General features: G+C 46.7%; 1 protein-coding gene across 1 annotated transcript in view; it reads right to left on the bottom strand.

The window, feature by feature from the left end:
• LOC139274902 (cohesin subunit SA-2-like) overlaps positions 1–20,000 on the bottom strand; it is a 181,626-nt gene that overhangs the window by 64,574 nt on the left and 97,052 nt on the right. The window contains exons 10-17 of the mRNA XM_070891629.1: positions 18,555–18,628; positions 15,734–15,857; positions 10,749–10,847; positions 8,905–8,984; positions 7,895–8,002; positions 3,099–3,213; positions 1,062–1,179; positions 873–976 (exon numbers count right to left, since the gene is read on the bottom strand). Of these exons, the coding sequence (XP_070747730.1) occupies positions 873–976; positions 1,062–1,179; positions 3,099–3,213; positions 7,895–8,002; positions 8,905–8,984; positions 10,749–10,847; positions 15,734–15,857; positions 18,555–18,628 (822 nt within the window). The remainder of the gene's footprint in view (positions 1–872; positions 977–1,061; positions 1,180–3,098; positions 3,214–7,894; positions 8,003–8,904; positions 8,985–10,748; positions 10,848–15,733; positions 15,858–18,554; positions 18,629–20,000) is intronic.

Raw genomic sequence — 20,000 nt, 5'->3', positions numbered from 1 at the left:
TGGTGTGGCCTCACCTGGAATATTATGTTCAGTTTTGGTCTCCTAATCTGAGGAAGGACGTTCTTGCTATTGAGGGAGTGCAGCGAAGGTTCACCAGACTGATTCCCGGGATGGCAGGACTGACATATGAGAAGAGACTGGATCGACTGGGCCTGTATTCACTGGAGTTTAGAAGGATGAGGGGGGATCTCATAGAAACATATAACATTCTGACGGGACTGGACAGGTTAGTTGCAGGAAGAATGTTCCCGATGTTGGGGAAGTCCAGAACCAGGGGACAAAGTCTAAGAATAAGGGGTAAGCCATTTCGGACTGAGATGAGGAGAAACTTCTTCACTCAGAGAGTTGCTCACCTGTGGAATTCCTTTCCGCAGTGAGTTGTTGATGCCAATTCATTGGATATATTCAAGAGGGAGTTAGATATGGCCCTTACGGCTAAAGGAATTTAGGGGTATGGAGAGAAAGCAGGAAAGGGCTACTGAGGTGAATGATCAGCCATGATCTTATTGAATGGTGGTGCAGGCTCGAAGAGCAGAATTGCCTACTCCTGCACCTATTTTCTATGTGCCCCTGCAAGTCACACACCATCCTGACTTGGAAATATATCGCCATTCCTTCATCGTCACTGGGTTAAAATCCTGGAACTCCCTCCCTAACAACACTGTGGGAGCACCTTCACCACGCGGACTGCAGTGGTTCAAGGGCAATTAGGGATGGCCAATAACTGCTGGCCTTGCCAGCGACGCCCACATCCCAGGAACAAATTTAAAAATACGCTGAGCCCATGTTGTGTACTATATGCCAGTCCAGGTGGGGTTTTAAATGAAGGCATTTTCCAATGGAACTAGGAAGTGAAGTGACACGAGACTAACCTTTTTCCCTAAACATCTGCCTGCAGGAGGATGACCTTCAGCAGCTTGGCGTATTGAGCTCAGCATAATTTCAACCAGCGCTTTTTTCTGTAGGTTAGTTAAGGCTGGAAAACAAAAGCACTTTTTGAATGCATGTATTCTGAACCGACTGCAAGAATTCAAGACTCGCTCCTCAAACAGCTTCCTTACCTTCCTCCTCAAGGTCTTCACCCCCCAACAATAAAGCCGTCATGGACTCCCAGTCCTTCAGCAGGAATGTGGAGTAATCCCAGAGACTGTCGACGAGGTAGGCAGACTGTGCACATCCCTAAAGGGAACAAGGAGCAAGCATTGAGCTTCCAGCTACAATCATAGAATCATAGCATGGCAAAAGGCCATTCGGCCTGTCGAGCCCGTGCTGGTTTATTGATGTTAAACAACTCAAGGAATTGAAAACCACAATTATGCGGTATGCTGTTTAACTTGTTTCACCATTTTATTTTGTCTGTGAGGGCGGTCTGATAGGTTGAAGGGGTCCTTGCCATTAGCGTTTGAAGACCAGCCTCTCACTCTAGCTCCTAACCCATCCCACCTTCATCAAGATCCCTCGCCGACACAGGAATGCTTACTATAAAAGCAACACACCACCCACACGATGAGGTAACAGTCAGGACAAAGGCTTTGTTGATTCTGGCCGCTGGTCTCTCTGCTTTGAGTCCTTTTTCTCTGCAATGGAGATCATTTGTTCCTGGCATATAATGGGGCTGATTTTCAACTTGCCTATTGGATTGGATGCCCCTTATAGAAAACGGGAAAATTTCCCTTCCATTAATCTACCCCTATTTTAATTGTCCCATTGACAGCCGTGTCTTCAGCTGCCTGGAATCTAAGCTCTAGACATTCCTCACCTCTACCTCTCTCACTCCTTTAAGTCGCTCATTAAAACTCTTAATGTGGCTTGGTGTCAAATTTTGCCTGATAACGCTTCTGTGAAGCACCTTGTAAAATGTACAAGGACTAAATTAATTCAACAGCCAGTAAACCAGATGGGACAATCCTATCAATTAAAATGTTCCCCCCAGATCTATATAAGACTTGAATCCTGTATCTGGTGACACTCATCTTGTACCTCTCCAACACTACCGAATAAGATTGTCATCGATTGGGTGATCCTTCTCTCATCTCTTGTCTCCAGTCTCTCGATTGCCATTGTAACATTTCTATCTATTTTATTGATACCACATCTGGAGTACCGCATACAGTTTTGGTCTCCTTATTTAAGGAGAGCTATACTTGCATTGGAGGTAGTTCAGAGAAGGTTCACTAGGTTGACTCCTGAGATGAAGGGGCTGTCTTATGCAGAAAGGTTGAGCAGGTTGGGCCTATACTCATTGGAGTTTAGAAGAATGAGAGGTGATATTATTGAAACACATAAGATTCTGAGGGGGCTGAACATGGTAGATGCAGAGAAGATGTTTCCCCTCATGGGGGAATCTAGAACTAGGGGGCATAGTTTCAGAATAAGGGGTTGCCCATTGAAAACAGAGATGAGGAGGAATTTCTTCTCTCAGAGGGTCGTGAATCTTTGGAATTCTCTGCCCCAGAGAGCTGTGGAGGCTGGGTCATTGAATATATTTAAGGTGGAGATAAGACAGATTTTTGAATGAGAAGGGAGTCAAGGGTTATGGGTATCGGGCGGGGAAGTGGAGCTGAGTCCATGATCAGATCAGCCATGATCTTATTGAATGGTGGAGCAGGCTCGAGGGGCCAAATGGCCTAATCCTGCTCCTATTTCTTATGTTCTTATACTATTTTTTCCTCAACTTTCCTATCCTGTTCTCCCTAAGTTCCAAATAGGCCACCCTACAAGTCTTCCTCCTCCTCGCAGCATCACTGTTGAAATTAAAACCCACTGTTAATCCAATTCAATCTGTCCCAGGCCCTGTGGAATTTCTTCCCTCCTTGGTCTCCTCTTACGATTTGCCTCACCTAATCGCGACTTCCAGCTTTACTTTGTCTGATCTTCCACGTTTTCCAACCTGGGTGGTGCCCTGCATGGGGGTGGCCCAACAACTCGGGCTCTCACTAATAAAATATGACAATGGATAACGAACCAGAAAACGAATCCTCAAACTCTGTGCTGCTGAGGAAGGTAACATTTCAACCAAAGTAATAACTCACAATGTCGGTCTACAACTTCAGTGAGAAAGATTTAATATTGTAATATATCTAAAGCATTAATCTCACCTCGCTCTTCTGATAGAAGTTCACGAGAGTCCTGATGTGGTTGATATTACAGATGGGTTTCTCCTTTCTCTCAGGCATTTCATCTTGCACTTCCGACTCCTGACTGCAAAACAGCCTAAATACAGATGTTTTCCATCGATTGGTGTGCCTGGTATTTCTTTGTCAAATAGGTAAGCGTGTACATTCACAGAAATTGGCCCTTTTCATGGACTCCCTGCAAATATTGACACACTCCCGAGGACCCTCTGCAGATAATGAAATGCTCCCGGGGACCCCCTTCAAATACTGACACACTCCCGGGAACCCCCTTCAAATATAGACACACTCTCGAGGATCCCCTTCAAATATACACACACCCGAGGACCCCCTGCAGATACTGAAACAATCTTGGGGACCCCCTTCAAATATTGACACGCTCTCAGGGACCTCCTACAAATGTAGACACATTCTCAGGGACCCCCTGCAGATACTGAAACAATCTTGGGCACCTCCTACAAATATTGACACACACTCGGGGACCCCCTTCAAATATTGACATACACCCGAGGACCCCCTGCAGATACTGAAACAATCTTGGGGTCCCCCTTCAAATATTGACACACCCCCGGGGACCTCCTACAAATGTAGACACATTCTCAGGGACCTGCTACAAATATTGATACACTTTTGACGACCTCCTGCAAATATTGACACATTCCCGGGGACCTACTACAAATATTGATACACTCTTGGGGACCTCCTGCAAATATTGGCACACTCTCGGGAAACCCCATCCAATATAGACACATTCTCTCGGGGACCCCCTTTAAATATTGGCACACTCTTAGGGACCCCCTTCAAATATTGATACACTGTCGGGTTTCCCTGCAAATATTGACACACTCTCGGTGACTCCCTACATATAAGGACACACTCTCAGGGACCACCTACAAATATTGACACACTTTCGGGGGATCGTTTGAAAATATTGACACACTCTTGGGGACCTCCTACAAATAATCACATATTCTCGGGGAACCTGTGCAAATAGTGACACATTCTCAGGGAACCCGTGCAAATATTGACACACTCTCGAGGACCCCTACAAATATTGACACACTCCTGTAATTATTGACACACTGCTCAAAACACCCTGTAACTACTGGCACACTTTCCAGAACCGTTTGCAAATAGAGAAACATTCCCGAGGATCCACGGTCATACTGAAGGCAGCACCTGCTGCCCAAAGGAAATAGGCGGTATCATTTCAGAAAACAGTTTTATTAGTATACAACAGAAAAAAATGTACTAGTGAGTCAACAAGATTGTGGGTTCAAGTCCCACTCCAGACAATTGAGCATATAATCTAAGCTGACATTCCAGTGCTGTACTGAGGGAGTGCTGCACTGTTGGAGGTGCCGTCTTTTGGATGAGACGTTAAACCGAGGCCCCGTCTGCTCTCTCAGGTGGACGTAAAGAATCCCGTGTAACCATTTTGAAGAAGAGCAGGGGAATTCTCTCCCGTGTCCTGGCCAACATTCACCCCTCAACCAACATCACTAACTGCTGTTTGTGGGAGATTGCTGCGCACAGATTGGCTGTTGCATTTCCCACATTACAAAACTGGCCACATTTCCAAAGTACATCATTGGTTGTAAAGTGCTTTGGGACATCCTCATGTCATGAAAGGCGCTGTTTAAATGCAAATTCTTTCTGACAAATACAGAAAAGATATAGGCCAGGATATTCCTCAAAGCTCCACTACCGCAACTTTATCGGAAGTGCAGAATACGGATTTCTGCCGCACTATCGGTGAAGTTACCGCAGTGGAGCAGGAGCAACCACAAGAACATCACCGGCCATCGAAGGCAGAATTTGAGAGACACTGTTGTTTGTAGGGTGTGATATGTCAGGCTCCGGGCCTAAAGAAATCTGATCACCTCGCAGAAGCCTTCGGATCTCCTTGTCATCAGAACCCTGGTCACCGTTTTGGAGCGTGGGCAGGAACATCGGCAGGGCCCAGGTACAGAGGAGTGGGAAGGTCGGGGCGGATGAGCGGCGAGTGTTTGTGGCGAGATGCGGTGAATGTTTATGGCGGAGGAGCGGGGAGAGATCGTGGCGGATGTGCGACAGATGAGGGTGCGGGGCCCAGAGGAGCTGAGGGCCCAGGGGCAGCACGGGCCGGCCCACACTGCGATATGTGTGTGCGGTAGGTCCGTGCAGCATAGCAGGTCTCCAGTCGTCCTGGTTCAACCCTTGCCACTGGATAAAGACCTAGCTCTGTCAAGCCTGTGTGGTGGCTGATGTGCAACGGTCACCACACGTTAAAAAAATCCACACACAGGCATCTTCCACCCCTTCAACTGGAGTTCAGGACTGGAACATCGGGTCCTTCATCGAAACATCTGTGAACTCGTGGAAGCAAGTCATCCTCGTTCAATGGACCGCCTTTGATGATAATTGCTGCCCTTAAATACCTTAGTGCTTTTTGCATATCCTGCAGATGACGCTACTACCTCTGCTTTTTATAGGCACTAGAATTTGCCTGCATTGACTGTACAGAAAAGACTTGCATCTATATAGCACCTTTCACATCCACTAGACGTCTCAAGGCGCTTTACAGCCAATGCAGCCAATATTTGGAGTGTAGTCATGTTGTAATGTACAGAAAACACATGCACATACTTAGGAAGGAAATAAATCGTATCCGAAGTTGCCCCCTGCTGAATTGCCCCCAGTAAGTAAGACAAACACTATTTGTCATGTATATAGACCATGTATACTAACTGTATAGTCACATAAGGTGTGCCACCAGAGATAGGTGTGCAGGGCCCAGTATAAAAGGCAACCCACCATGCTTGTGCCTCACTCTGGAATTACAATAAATGGGACTAAGGTCACAACAGCTCAAGTGCAATGCTAGACCTCGTGGAGTCATTCATAAGAGTATTAAAGACATAACATTATTTTTGAAACCTTTTAAACCCCAGACCTGTCATCATCCACTGAGAATTACATATAGATAGCAAACATCAGCTGCTTCCAGCACCATTGGCTTCAAATTTTCTCCCCTTATCTCTCCTCCTTGCCTCCAAAGCCTCTGGTAGCCTGGCTATTCTACATGAGCGGCATCACAGCTGAGCATCACCTGACACCAGCACTGTCCAGCAGAGGTCACTGGTGAGCAGTCAGGAACGGTTACAGCACAGAAGGAGGCCATTCGGCCTGTCGAGCCCGTGCCGGCTCTCTGCAAGAGCACCTCAGCTAGTCCCACTCCCCCGCCCTTTCCCCGTAACCCTGCAAATCTTTTTCTTTCAGGCACTTATCCAACTCCCTTTTGAAAGCCACGATTGAGTCTGACTCCACCACCCTCTCAGGCAGTGCATTCCAGATCCTAACCACTCGCTGTGCGAAAAAGTTTTTCCTCATGTCGCCTTTGGCTCTTTTGTCAATCACCTTCAATCTGTGTCCTCTGCTTCTCGACCCTTCTGCCAATGGGAACAGTTTCTCTCTATCCACTCTGTCCAGACCCCTCATGACCTTGAACACCTCTCTCAAATTTCCTCTCAATCTTCTCTGCTCTAAGGAGAACAACCCCAGCTTCTCCAGTCGATCCACGTCACTGAAGTACCTCATCCCTGGAACCATTCTGGTAAATCTTTTCTGACCCTCTCTAAGGCCTTCACATCCTTCCTAAAGTGTGGTGCCCAGAATTGGACATAATTAGAATGGCGACCGTGGGCTAACTTCTCAACTCTTAGCTCAGGGATGCTGAGGCCAAAAGCATCCCATTGGCCCTGTCAGTTGACGTGGCTATTTTAAAATAACATTCCTTAAAGTAACAACTCGCGGTTTAAAAACTGTCGCCTGAGGTAATTTTCTTGGTCGTGTGTGGCATCACTGTGAGACTGCGGCAAGTTCTCAGATCCCGCCATTATGCTTTCAGTTCAATAATGCTGTAAATTGTATAATATTGTCTTTGATATTGTGACTAACACCCATCACCCATCTTTGGGTAAAGAAAGAAAGACTTGCATTTATATAGTGCCTTTCGAGACCACCGGATGTCTCAAAGCACTTTACAGCCAATGAAATACCTTTTGAAGTGTAGTCACTGTTGTAACATAGGAAACACAGCAGCCAACTTGCGCACAGCAAGCTCCCACAATCAGCCATGTGATAATGACCAGATAATCTGTTTTTTGTTATGTTGATTGGGGGATAAATATTGGCCAGGACACCGGGGATAGCTCCCCTGCTCTTTGAAATAGTGACATGGGATCTTTTACATCCACCTGAGAGAGCAGACGGGACCTCACTTTAACACTTCATCTGAAAGACGGCACCTCTGAAAGTGCAGCACTCCCTCAGCACTGCACTGGAGTGTCAGCCTAGATTTATGTGCTCAAGTTCCTGGAGTGGGACTTGAGCCGACAATCTTCTGACTCAGAGGCGCGTGTGCTACCCATTGAACTACACACTGAGCCACAGTTGACATGGGTAGATACTGGACCTCACTGCGCCTACTTTAAGGATGCAAAACGGCTGCAATGAAAGCCAATTTTGGGGAGCAACGTTCTGCGCTCCACAGACCCATGCAAGGCATCCAACCTAACATTGTGTGGCCATTTTTCAGGCGTCGCCGGGCGTACAACCCTTACATATGTAAATGTTCCCCCGACACCACCATCCTCGTGATCGGCTTCTCCTCTGTTGATGCTCCCCCTCTGGAACTTGCCTTATGACAATGAGACAGAAGGAGGATGCTCGGGCCATTACTGTGCTAATTCCCTCTAATTCAGAAGAGCCTCACTTACTTCTTGTGTAGGAATTCACCAGCTGCCAGCGCCACAGGTCTATGTGCTGAGTAAACAAAGTGGTACATCTGTTGACAGTCTCTGGAAGTTAATACCTCCTCACAGTTCCTACAGGATATTGAGAAACAAGAGAAGGAGTTTAATCGTTTTAGTCCGTGTGGTCTTCCGCATGTTTCTTTTTCCATCGAGGCACCATTTTTTAAAGTGACCGTAATGTGAGCAGGAATTAAAACGCTCCGTGTAATATTTTTGGAACTGAAATAAAGGAGATCCAACCAATAACCCAGATATTGTCAGTCAGAAGTCTGACCGAAGCGACCATGGTCGAGGTAGAGGAATATTGTTCAGAATCCCGGCTCCTGATCTCTATCCCGTGATCCCTGCTGCAAAGTGCATGGACATTGGGCGAGGAGAGATTTAGGTCCTTTGTCGATGACCCCCTTCCCCTCAGTCAGTTAAGTTGCCAATGTTCATTGTACAAACTGCTGGTATACATAAAACCGAGCTGCACCCAGGGTCCCTGCCTTGAGACGACGGTGGGAGAAAAGGGGAGATCATTTGGAAAAAGCATGAACTAATATCAGTGGATATCTTACCTGTTACTTTTAGTCCACTGGAATTCTATCCAATGGAAGGGAATGGGAAGTGATTGAGTCCATTGAAATGATAGGATAGAAGTGAATAGTCAAGTACTTGACCACTGGGAATTCTGTAAGATAGTAGGGAATGGAAACTATTTTGTTCCGAAGGGACTCTGCACAGTATTGGTGGATGGTAAGGGCTTGGGATGGGGAAAACAGTCACTAGCTGGTCCATCAAAGTTTCATGGAATGGGACCAATGTTGAAGCAGGATGCGTCATGGCAACACAATGCAATCAGGCTAAGCCCCGCATGGTTTGATTCATTGTCATTCTAGTCGGCAATCAGAAACCCACATGAATGTGCCAACACAATTGGAAAAACCGTCTTTTATTAAACCAATAGTAATTAAAAAAAAGTATTTACTTACTGCAACATGAGAGTCAACACCTTTATTGCTTGTACAGCGACTTCACTTTCTTTGTCCAGTGTCATTGATATTATCCTGTCCTGTTGGAAAGCAATGGGACATAGTATAGCCATAGGGTACTCAATTAGACCCAAGTCCACTTACGAAAAATGTCAATGATCTTGGCCTCCACAGGCAAGTGATTATATTAACAATGATTTGATGCTCAAATGATAATTCAATTATACAGCACAATCTAATATATTAATATTGATTATTTCTTTAATATATTTAGACCATATGATCGTGTGCGGCACATATTTAGAGACCAACCATTAATCTTTTCCATGCACTAATGTGTCCAGCGGACTGCCATTTCAGCAACCCTGGCCCACAGGCTTGTACAGAGTGGAGAAGCCGTTTGATTAAAAAAGTGAAATTCCGATGGGCCCACTCCACCAGCAGAGGTGAGGCGGAGCAGGGTCAAAGGTCGGCCAATGTCAGGCAACCCAGACCCCCTGACCAAAACTGTGGGGATGGAGTAATTTTTATAGTTGAGGCAGGCAGCCCCTGACTGTGAGAGCACGTCATAAATAATTGGCTTCCATCCTGTGGTAATATTCTTCAATGGATGTCATAAAACATGCCCCCTTACTCATTGCCTACGAAGTGAGATAGTAACTATGTCCCCTCCCTTAGTCTTTCTACTCTTCACCTCCCACCTCCCCACCCCTCCCTCCACCCCATGGTTTAGCTCACAACCTGGCCAAACACAGGTGCTCACTGTCTGGTAGTATTCTGAGTTGAAAGTTCAGCAGATTTTGTTTTCTTTCAACATATTGCAGCAATATGCCTCAAGTTCAGAAGTGCGCCTCCTACCACACCAGTGTGAATTGCAGCAAGCAAAATCTCTTGAGATACAGCCAAGCTGACACTTCACCCACAAGCTGAGACTGGGAGGGAAATTTTGATAACACTGCCACTTTAAACATTGTGAATGGATTATTACGTGACCATGAACATAAAATGGCAATAAAATTACATCACAATTCTACAGGTCCATTTACAACAAGTAGATGTCGAAATACCTGTACCTCCATAGGCCTCAGTCTCAATTTAAGGAGTCTGTATCCTACACTGACTCTACACCCACCTCTGCCCAGTAATCCACTCCTGGGTCTACCTGTACTCTACCCCTGGGCCCACCTGTACTCCGCCCCTGACCCCACCTGTACTCCGCCCCTGGGCCCACCTGTACTCCGCCCCTGGGCCCACCTGTACGCCGCCCCTGGGCCCACCTGTACGCCGCCCCTGGGCCCACCTGTACGCCGCCCCTGGGCCCACCTGTACTCCGCCCCTGGGCCCACCTGTACTCCGCCCCTGGGCCTACCTGTACTCCGCCCCTGGGCCTACCTGTACTCTGCCCCTGGCCTTATCTTTCTTTTCGTTTGGTTTTCTTTCTTTTGCAAAGCAACCCATCTCCAAACACCCAGCCCCGCATACACGCAATCTCTACTCGGTACCCACACCCATCCCAGGCCTCAGAAACGGCCACCATTCTGTACACCCTCCTGGGTTGTCCTGGACGCTGCTGTGAGCAACACGGGTGAAAAATCAAATTGGGCGTTTTAATTTTTTCATTTTCTTTGAACACTTTTGTTCATGATTAGTTATTAAATTGGAGCTGGGAAAAGAGGCTGATTAACCAGATGAGAAGGGAGGTCATATGATGAAGCCTCCAGGAATTCATCCAGCCAGAGCGGGCAACACTGATTCTGTAGCAGGCTCCCTGTACCAAACCCGTCAGTCACACAGAGTCTAACCATCGCCTCGGAGGCCACTAGAATAGTAAACATTTGACTCACCTTGAAACGACACGTGAAAAGATCCATCTTTGAACAACGTTCTTTGTCAGAGTACAGGCCCAGTAATCCAATCAGGCATTTCAACCTCACATCACTTTGCTTAAAAAAAATTAACTCCGATGTTAGAGGAAGAAAAAAAAGCCAAAGTACATTTTCTGTTCAATATAATTCAGGTTTACTAAACATCAACGATGCATGGATTTCAAAAGGGAAAGTCTTGCTTGACCAGCCCCACTGAATTCTTTGAAGAGGTAACAGAGAGAGTAGACAAGGGTAATGCAGTAGATGCAATTTATCTAGATTTCCAAAAGGCCTTTGATAAGATACCACATAATGGACTGATGAATAAGGTCAGACAATGCAGAGTCAGGGGACAAGTTACAGAATGGATAGTTAGCTGGCTTCAAGACAGAAAGCAGAGAGTAGGGGTAAAGGGTATTCACAGTGGCAGAAGGTAGAAAGTGGGGTTCCACAAGTTTCAGTGCTTGGACCAATGCTGTTCACAATTTATATTAACAATTTAGACTTTGGAATCAAAAACACAATTTCAAAATTTGCGGACGACACCAAATTGAGGGCGATAATCAGTCCTCAGGAGGACTGCAACAAATTACAAGCAGACATTAATAAACTTGCATAATGGGCATATAATTGGCAAATGAACTTCAACATCGATAAATGTGAGGTACAGGCAACTCTCAATTATCCGGGTCCCTCAGAGATTGGGCTATGCCAGGTAAACGATTTCTCCGTTAGAGCGATTGACATTATAAAGTTAAAATCTGATGCCTTCCCCGGCCGAAAGGACTCCGAACGCACAGGCCCGATGCTTCCCGGGCCGAAATTTTAAATCCCGTTACAATGGTTTCCCGTTGGATCCGTGTGCGGATAATCGAGAGTTGCCTGTATTACATTTTGGTAACAAAAATAATGATGCCACATATTACTTGGAAAATAAGAATCTAAACCGGGGGAGAGGACCAAAGGGATCTGGGAGTACAGATACACAAATCGCTAAAAGCAGCGACGCAGGTTAACAAGGCCATAAAAAAGCAAACCAAGCACTAGGGTTTATTTCCAGAGGAATGGAATTGAAAAGTAGGGAAGTTATGCTAAACTTGTATCAAACCTTGGTTAGACCACATTTGGAGTACTGTGTAAAATTCTGGTCGCCATATAATAAAAAAAATATAGAGGGTGCAGAGAAGATTTACAAGGATGATACCAGAAATGCGAGGGTATACATAATCAGGAAAGGATAAACAGACCGGTTGCTTTTCTCTTGAAAAGAGAAGGCCGAGGGGATGACCTAATCTTTAAAATAATGAAAGGTTTTGAAGAGTAGACACAGAGCGAGACTGTCTCCACTTGTGGGGGAAAGCAAAACTCGAGGCCATCAATATAAGATAGTCACCAAGAAATCCAATAGAGAATTCAGAAGAAACTTCTTTACCCAGAGAGTGGTGAGAATGTGGAACTCACTACCACAGGGAATGGTTGAAGCTAATAGTAAAGATGCATTTAAGGGGCGGTTAGATGAGCATATGAGGGAGAAGGGAATAGAGGGTTATGCTGATAGAGTTAGATGGAGAGGGGTGGAAGGAGGTTCGTGGAGCATAAAAGCCAGCATGGACTGGTTGGGCTGAATGGCCTGTTTCTGTGCCATATATCCGATGCAGGAAGAATGTTCCCAATGTTGGGGAAGTCCAGAACCAGGGGTCACAGTCTAACGCTAAGGGGTAAGCCATTTAGGATCGAGATGAGGAGAAACTTCTTCACCCAGAGAGTGGTGAACCTGTGGAATTCTCTACCACAGGAAGTTGTTGAGGCTAATTCACTAAATATATTCAAAAAGGAGTTAGATATAGTCCTTACTACTAGGGGGATCAAGAGGTATGGCGAGAAAGCAGGAATGGGATACTGAGGTTGCATGTTCAGCCATGAACTCATTGAATGGCGGTGCAGGCTCGAAGGGCCGAATGGCCTACTCCTGCACCTATTTTCTATGTTTCTATGTAATCCTGTGATGTTTCCTGCTCCTCATCCTTGATAATTTCAACGTATGTCTAAACACCCCTTGCTGCTGCTCCTCTATCTTCTCTCCCCTCCAGTCCTCACTCAATCTCTTCCTTCGCATAAACTCTGCCACCTACATCCACAGCCTAAAAGTCACCATCTCATATGGGTACTTCACCTGTAAAATTTCCATTACCATTGAGACTTTGTCTTCTCCTTTGCCACACACACCGCTCTCCCTTGCTCCAACCCCACTACTCTCCCCCACCGCCCATGAGAAGGAACGCCTCACCCAGCTCTCACACAAACTCACCACCATCTTCCCCTCTTTATTCCCCTTGCTTCCAACCACATCCCTGCCTCCAACTCACTGTGCCCTGCTATTCTATAGCATCTCCCGATCTCTTCCCCCACCCCCTCCCCCACTCTCTCAAAGCTTATCCCTGCCAGGAGATCCAGCTCCTGTTCCCTGGATCCCATCCCCACCTACCTCCTAACCATTCAGGCACCTCTCCTCGCCCATCATGCTTGGTGGTATCTGAAGGGTGGCCTTGTCCCTGCCACTCGACACCTATCAGCTCAATTTAGCCCAGACCAGGAATTGAGCTGAAGCAGCCGTCCACCGAAGCCCACCCCTCCTCTATACCACAGAGTGTCCGTGCTCCGACAATGCTTGAAGGAGCTGGTTAGTACTGTAGCAGAATCATTGAAATTGACGGCACGGAAGGAGGCCATTCGGCCCATCATGTCCGAGCCGGCCGAAAAAGAGCTATCCAGCCTAATCCCACTTTCCAGCTCTCGGTCCGTAGCCCTGTAGGTTACAGCACTTCAAGTGCACATCCAAATACTTTTTAAATGTGATGAGGGTTTCTGCCTCTAACACCCTTTCAGGCAGTGAGTTCCAGACCCCCACCACCCTCTGAGTAAAAAAGGTTCGCCTCAAATCCCCTGTAATCCTTCTGCCAATGACTTTAAATTTATGCCCCCTGGATATTGACCCCTCTGCTAAGGGAAGTAGGTGCTTCCTATCCACTCTGTCTAGGCCTCTCATAGTGTTACACACCTCAATTAAGTCTCCCCTCAGCCACCGCTGTTCCAAAGAAAAAAGTAGAGGCCTGGGAGGCACACTGACAAACACTCACTCCTGTCCGCTACGTGCTCATTTGAATATTTACAAAGTGACTTTTATGAAGGTTGACCCTTTTAGTTCCTCCCCTCCACACCTGTGTACAGGACTGACAATTGCTGCATATCTTTTATATATAGTTATACATTGGAACGAGTATCTAGACAGCTGCATCTTATATATAGAAGAGTACACAGTCTGTAATGTGTTGCTGCTTGGAGCGTTTTATTATAGATGACTTCCCCCTCATTATAGCGTCTTAACACAGTGATCAAGCTTTCAGAAGATGTGTCCTTTCCGTCTTCAGGACAGACTGTTGATGTTACTCATCGCTATAAAGAGCCTCTTAAATACTATCGGTGACTGTCCATCAAGTAATCGCATACACAAATGTTTAGCCATGCGTACATTGTCTTTTTGTCCTTTTCTTTTCTCCCCTTCCTTTTGTAAGCCTCCCTCCCAGGTCACCACTGAGAGGGATGACATCCATTAATGGGGAGTAGGGGAGTCGTGCAAGGAATCATCAGCATCATTGGCAGTCCCTCAGAATCAAGGAGGATTTGCTTCCGCTCTAAAAATGAGTCCTTAGGTGGCTAAACAGTCCAATATGAGAACCACAATCCCTGTCCAGGTGGGACAGATAGTCGTTGAGGGAAAGGGTGGGTGGGACAGGTTTGCCGCACGCTCCTTCCGCTGCCTGCGCTTGTTTTCTGCATGCTCTCGGCGATGAGACTCGAGGTGCTCAGCGCCCTCCCGGATGCTCTTCCTCCACTTGGGGCGGTCTTGGGCCGGGGATTCCCAGGTGTCGGTGGGGATGTTGCAGTTTATCAGGGAGGCTTTGAGGAAAGCCGAATAAAGGCAACCTCTTTGATGGGGAGACTTGGGCCCTGAACTTGAGCCATAGGGTGCTGGTCGACAAACTCTTAGGGCTGGATTTTCCGGTCCTATGCGCTGCGTTTTTCCACCCCGGAGCGGCGGCAATGAGGACGTCTGGGCGGGCGGTCAGCCTCCAGCGCCCCGCGGCGATCCCCAGGTCTGATGCAGAGCAGCATCGCCGGGAAGAGTTGCGCCCGGTGTGCAACGGCCCTGGTTGAGACACCGGTGCGAGTTTGGGCTCCTGCCCGAGCCATCCGCCCGGATGTGTGCGCCCGCAGTGAGCGCCTGGGAAGTCAGAGCGGTCCGACCGTCCCGACAGTGGAGAGGTGAGTAATGGGCTCCTAAGGTAAGTGCGATTGTTGTTTTCTTTTAATTTTGTTAGCGGGTTGTGTTGTGGTGGCGTGGACAATGTTGTGGGATTTTTGGAGGGTTCCCCCCCACGGGGCGCTCCCTGCTCGACTCTTTAGCTCGGGAATTTCCCATCTTAGTGCCCAAGAGAGGTGTACAGCGCTGAGCTGCCCAAACTTAACTACTGAGGCACAAACTGTTCCCAGCCGCTAACTTTCCCACCCCCGTCGCCATTATCGCCCCAAACACATAAAAGCCGAATATCCGTGTTCACTCGCTCATTTAAAACGCGCACTAAAATAGCAGAAGACAGAGGAATGCTCGAGCACCAATATCCTACAGGGTGCTGCCAGAGCCTTTGCCTTCGCTTGGTGCATGAACCGTGCAGAACGGCCACGAACGGGACCTGACCAAATGGCAGGCTGTCCCTCCATCCTTCCACTGTGGGTGGCTCTATCTCATTACAGCACGGCATTAACATAACCCGCGGATTAGTCGGAATATTTAACAGCACTCAAAAAGGGCTGCTAAGGAGGCTTCGCCGAAGGGGGAATTAATCAGCGCCCAACTAAGAGGAAGAAAGGAAGAAAGGAGCAGTGAATATTACAGATTGACTCACTTTGTCATGTAAAGTCCATCCCACGTATTTCAAGTAGCTGTCAGTCAGGAAACGATCGCTGCAGGTTTTCATCCAGACGCCGATTTCCTCGATACAAATAGCTCTGATCTCAGGTAATGCATCACTGGAGGAAAATGGGAATTATATTTCCGATGAATGTCTACACCAGGGTTGCGTATCTCTTAAACACTGCGACTTAGAATTTAATATATATGTATATTTTATATTATAGATGGAAAGACAGATAGCTCGACAGATACACAGTCAACCCTCATTGTTGCAAACTCATGGGAGTTAGTCCATGACTTAAAACCATCGAGGGTTCCATCTTGTTTTGACCACTGTTGCAAATGATAATGCATTATTCTCTGGGTCCAGGATCAATGGAGATCCCTGGGCTGCACTGAGTTCACTGAACTCACCTACTCAGCAGCACCAGGTTAGCGAGAAACAGAGCCAAGGGGTCCATTCGTGCTGTTCTCTTCCAGTGACCGCCCCCCCCCCGCCTTGCGTATGTAAGGATGGAAGGCAAGGTGGCAATAATTGGCTTCAGCTGTGATGCCTCATGCAGTCAAATAGTTTGACAATTCCCCGGCCTCCATGAGGAACGACCATTGGACAAGGTTCCGGAGAGCAGCTGGTAGAGCAGTAGCCCAGCGAGAGCCAGGAGAGGTGGGGAAGAATGTTTGAAAAACAGATCTCAACTTAAGAGTATAACTACATTCATACAGGTGCACACAATTTACCCGTTCCATATGTTCTGTTTCAGCAGTTTGACAAGAATGTAGTGATTGGAATTATTTATTTTGCTCTCCTCCGTTATAATGCTACAAAAATGTCCTTTCTCCCTGTGATGGAAAATGTTACGCGCGCAAAGGCAACTCTGAGGACTAAACGCCATCGGTCGCTGTAACATTCTTCAAAACAATCTGCCGGCTGTGCTCCAGCCCGACATATTTCCCCAGAGAGTTGTCAGGGAGCCTCCTCCCGGGACTCCCTGCGACAGTGATGGAAATGGTGTTCGAGCCTGCGTCAGGAAGCACGTCAAAAGGGGGGGCGGGTGGGGCAGACAGCCTAGAGGGAGCACTCTTTATTGCTCAATGTATTCCCCCATTGTCGACATCACATTTTATGAGCCAAAACATTCTTTATCATTTAAAAAAAAACATTTGTTAATTTTCCCACACTGTTTTAGGCCTGATTCACTCTAGGCCGCATCTCTGACATAAAAGACTTGCATTTATATAGCACCTTTTACGAGCACCGGACCTCTCAAAGCACTTCGCAGCCAAGGAAGTGCTTTTGGAGTGTAGCCTCTGTTGTAATGTGGGAAACGCGGCATCCAATTTGCGCACAGCAAGCTCCCACAACCAGCAATGTGATAATGACCAGATAATCTGTTTTTGGGATGCTGATTGAGGGATAAATATTGGCCAGGACACTGGGGATATCTCCCCTGCTCTTCTTCAAAATAGTGCCGTGGGATCTTTTACATCCACCTGAGGGGACAGACAGGACATCAATAATAGCTGGACTGGTTTCAAACCCGTGAGGGGGTCAGAGAGGAATTTTCCAGATTATATATTCCCTGATTCGCCCTGTTTTGTTTTTTTGCCTCTCCCAGGAGGTTACATGGCTGCGTGGGGAGGGGTGGGGGGGACGGGGGGGGGGGATAGAACGGAAGGAGGAGGCACTGTCTAAATTATTCTCCAGCCATCTTGCGTGTGGGGCAGGCCCATCAATTTTGCATGTTCATAATGGGGACGGTGCTGTGGAGTGAGAGAGAGAGTCATCTTGATCATTATATATAATAATGGATTGAGCACTATGTTTAATACAGTGTCAACTGTGGCTCAGTGGGTAGCACTCTTGCTTGTGAGTCAGAAGGTTGTGGGTTCAAGTCCCACTCCAGGGACTTGAGCATGTAAATCTAGTCTGACACTCCAGTGCAGTGCTGAGGGAGTGCTGTACTGTCGGAGGTGCCGTCTTTTGGAAGAGACGTTAAACCGAGGCCCCGTCTGCTCTCTCAGGTGGACGTAAAAGATCCCATGGCACTATTTCGAAGAAGAGCAGCGGAGTTATCCCCGGTGTACTGGCCAATAATTATCACTCAATCAACATAACAAAAAACAGATTATCTAGTCATTATCACATTGCTGTTTGTGGGAGCTTGCTGTGCGCAAGTTGGCTGCTGCGTTTCCCACATTACAACAGTGACTACACTTCAAAAGTACTTCATTGGCTGCAAAGCGCTTTGAGACATCCAGTGTGAAAGGTGCTATATAAATGCAAGTCTTTCTTTCTCTTCTTTTCATAACTGCCTCTAGAAAGCACCAACTCCACTATAGCAGGCATCTGCTCCGTCACTTGCCTGCGGACTCCTGCACATTGGATTTCCCATTCCTTCGTCTTTGCACGTCTTTTTTTAGTCCCCTAAAAAGGATCATAAAGCCTTTGTAGGCCCTCCCAAAGGCGCTTATAATGTCTATTCCCCCTCCCCCCCCCCGCTCACTATTGTGACACTTCCTTTAATCGTTCCTGGCCCTTTAAATTTCACTTCCCACCAGGTTTCCCGCTCCCACAACTAATGCACTCCCAACACCCATTTAAATCTGCCCCCGAAGCTGTGTCAATGAGCTGACTCCAGAATACTGGGTGCCAACCACACACTTGGACTTGAGACTGACTAAAACCTGCAAAGAGCCTTTCTGTTACAAGCAGAAATGGAAAATCAAGGCTAAGGTTCCCAGAACGATGAATAACTTTTCTTATGGCAAGAGGAAATTCATTTTCAAACCAGGGAGAGTGGGTGTAACATTACCGATATCTGTGGAGAAAGATTCCTTTGAAAATGGCATTCATCAGATTTTCAATATTTTCTCGCTTTTCTATAATCTGAAAGAAATGACATCACGCCATTTATTACTCATCAAAAAGAAAAAACCGAGACACATATTCATTCTAATTCATCAAGTATCCCAGCAGCCTGATAACTCGAGCTGGAGAAATAGCACCAACGATGTCTCCACAAGATCCTACAAATCCCCTGGGAGGACAGACGCAGCAACATTAGCGTCCTCGACCAGACCAATGTCCCCAGCATTGAAGCACTGACCACACTTGATCATCTCCGCTGGGCAGGCCACATTGTTCGCATGCCAGACACGAGACTCCCAAAGCAAGCGCTCTACTCGGAACTCCTTCACGGCAAACGAGCCAAAGGTGGGCAGAGGAAACGTTAAAGGGACATCCTCAAAACCTCCCTGATAAAGTGCAACATCCCCACCGATACCTGGGAGTCCCTGACCAAAGACTGCCCTAAGTGCAGGAAGAGCATCCAGGAGGGCGCTGAGCACCTCGAGTCTCATCGCCGAGAGCATGCAGAAATCAAGCACAGGCAGCAGAAGGAGCGTGCGGTAAACCAGTCCCACCCTCCCTTACCCTCAACGACTATCTGCCCCACCTGTGACAGGGACTGTGATTCTCATAAGAACATAAGAATGTAAGAAATAGGAACAGGAGTAGGCCATACGGCCCCTCGAGCCTGCTCCGCCATTTAATAAGATCATGGCTGATCTGATCATGGACTCAGCTCTACTTCCCTGTCCGCTTGCCATAACCACTTATCCCCTTATTGTTTAAGAAACTGTCTATTTCTATCTTAAATTTATTCAAGGTCTCAGCTTCCACAGCTCTCTGAGGCAGCGAATTCCACAGATTTACAACCCTCTGAGAGAAGAAATTTCTCCTCATCTCAGTTTTAAATGGGCAGCCCCTTATTCTAAGATCATGCCTCTAGTTCTAGTCTCCCCCATCAGTGGAAACAACGGGCTCAAGTGTCAGCCTGAGTTGCTTCTATTTTTTTGGAGCAAATGGTTTAGAAATTGCAATTCTCGGCATTTAGTTTGCTCCAGTTCTGGTGAGTTAGAATAATTCCATTTTAGAACAGATTTTTTTTTTCTAAAAGGGGACGTGTCCAGCTACTTATTCCCGTTTTGCAAGTTTAGGCAGAGAAAACTTACACCAAACTAACTTAGAACGGAGTAAGTGTAGATTTTTGTACGCTCAGAAAACCTTGCCGACACTTAGAAAATCAGACATAGGCAATGAGAGATGGTGGGGAGGAGGGAAGTTTACAAACATTAAACACTTCACTTTTATAAATAAAAAGCCATCATCAATAATAAATGATAAATAAATCAATAAATCAACCAATAAATCAATCAAAAAAAAATTTAAAAATTAAAAATGAAAAAAATCAAGTAAT

This window comes from Pristiophorus japonicus, chromosome 10 (assembly GCF_044704955.1).
Source record: "Pristiophorus japonicus isolate sPriJap1 chromosome 10, sPriJap1.hap1, whole genome shotgun sequence".
NCBI lineage: Eukaryota > Metazoa > Chordata > Chondrichthyes > Pristiophoridae > Pristiophorus > Pristiophorus japonicus.
The sequence above is the reverse complement of the archived record's forward strand: the minus strand, read 5'-3'. Positions and strand labels throughout refer to the sequence as shown.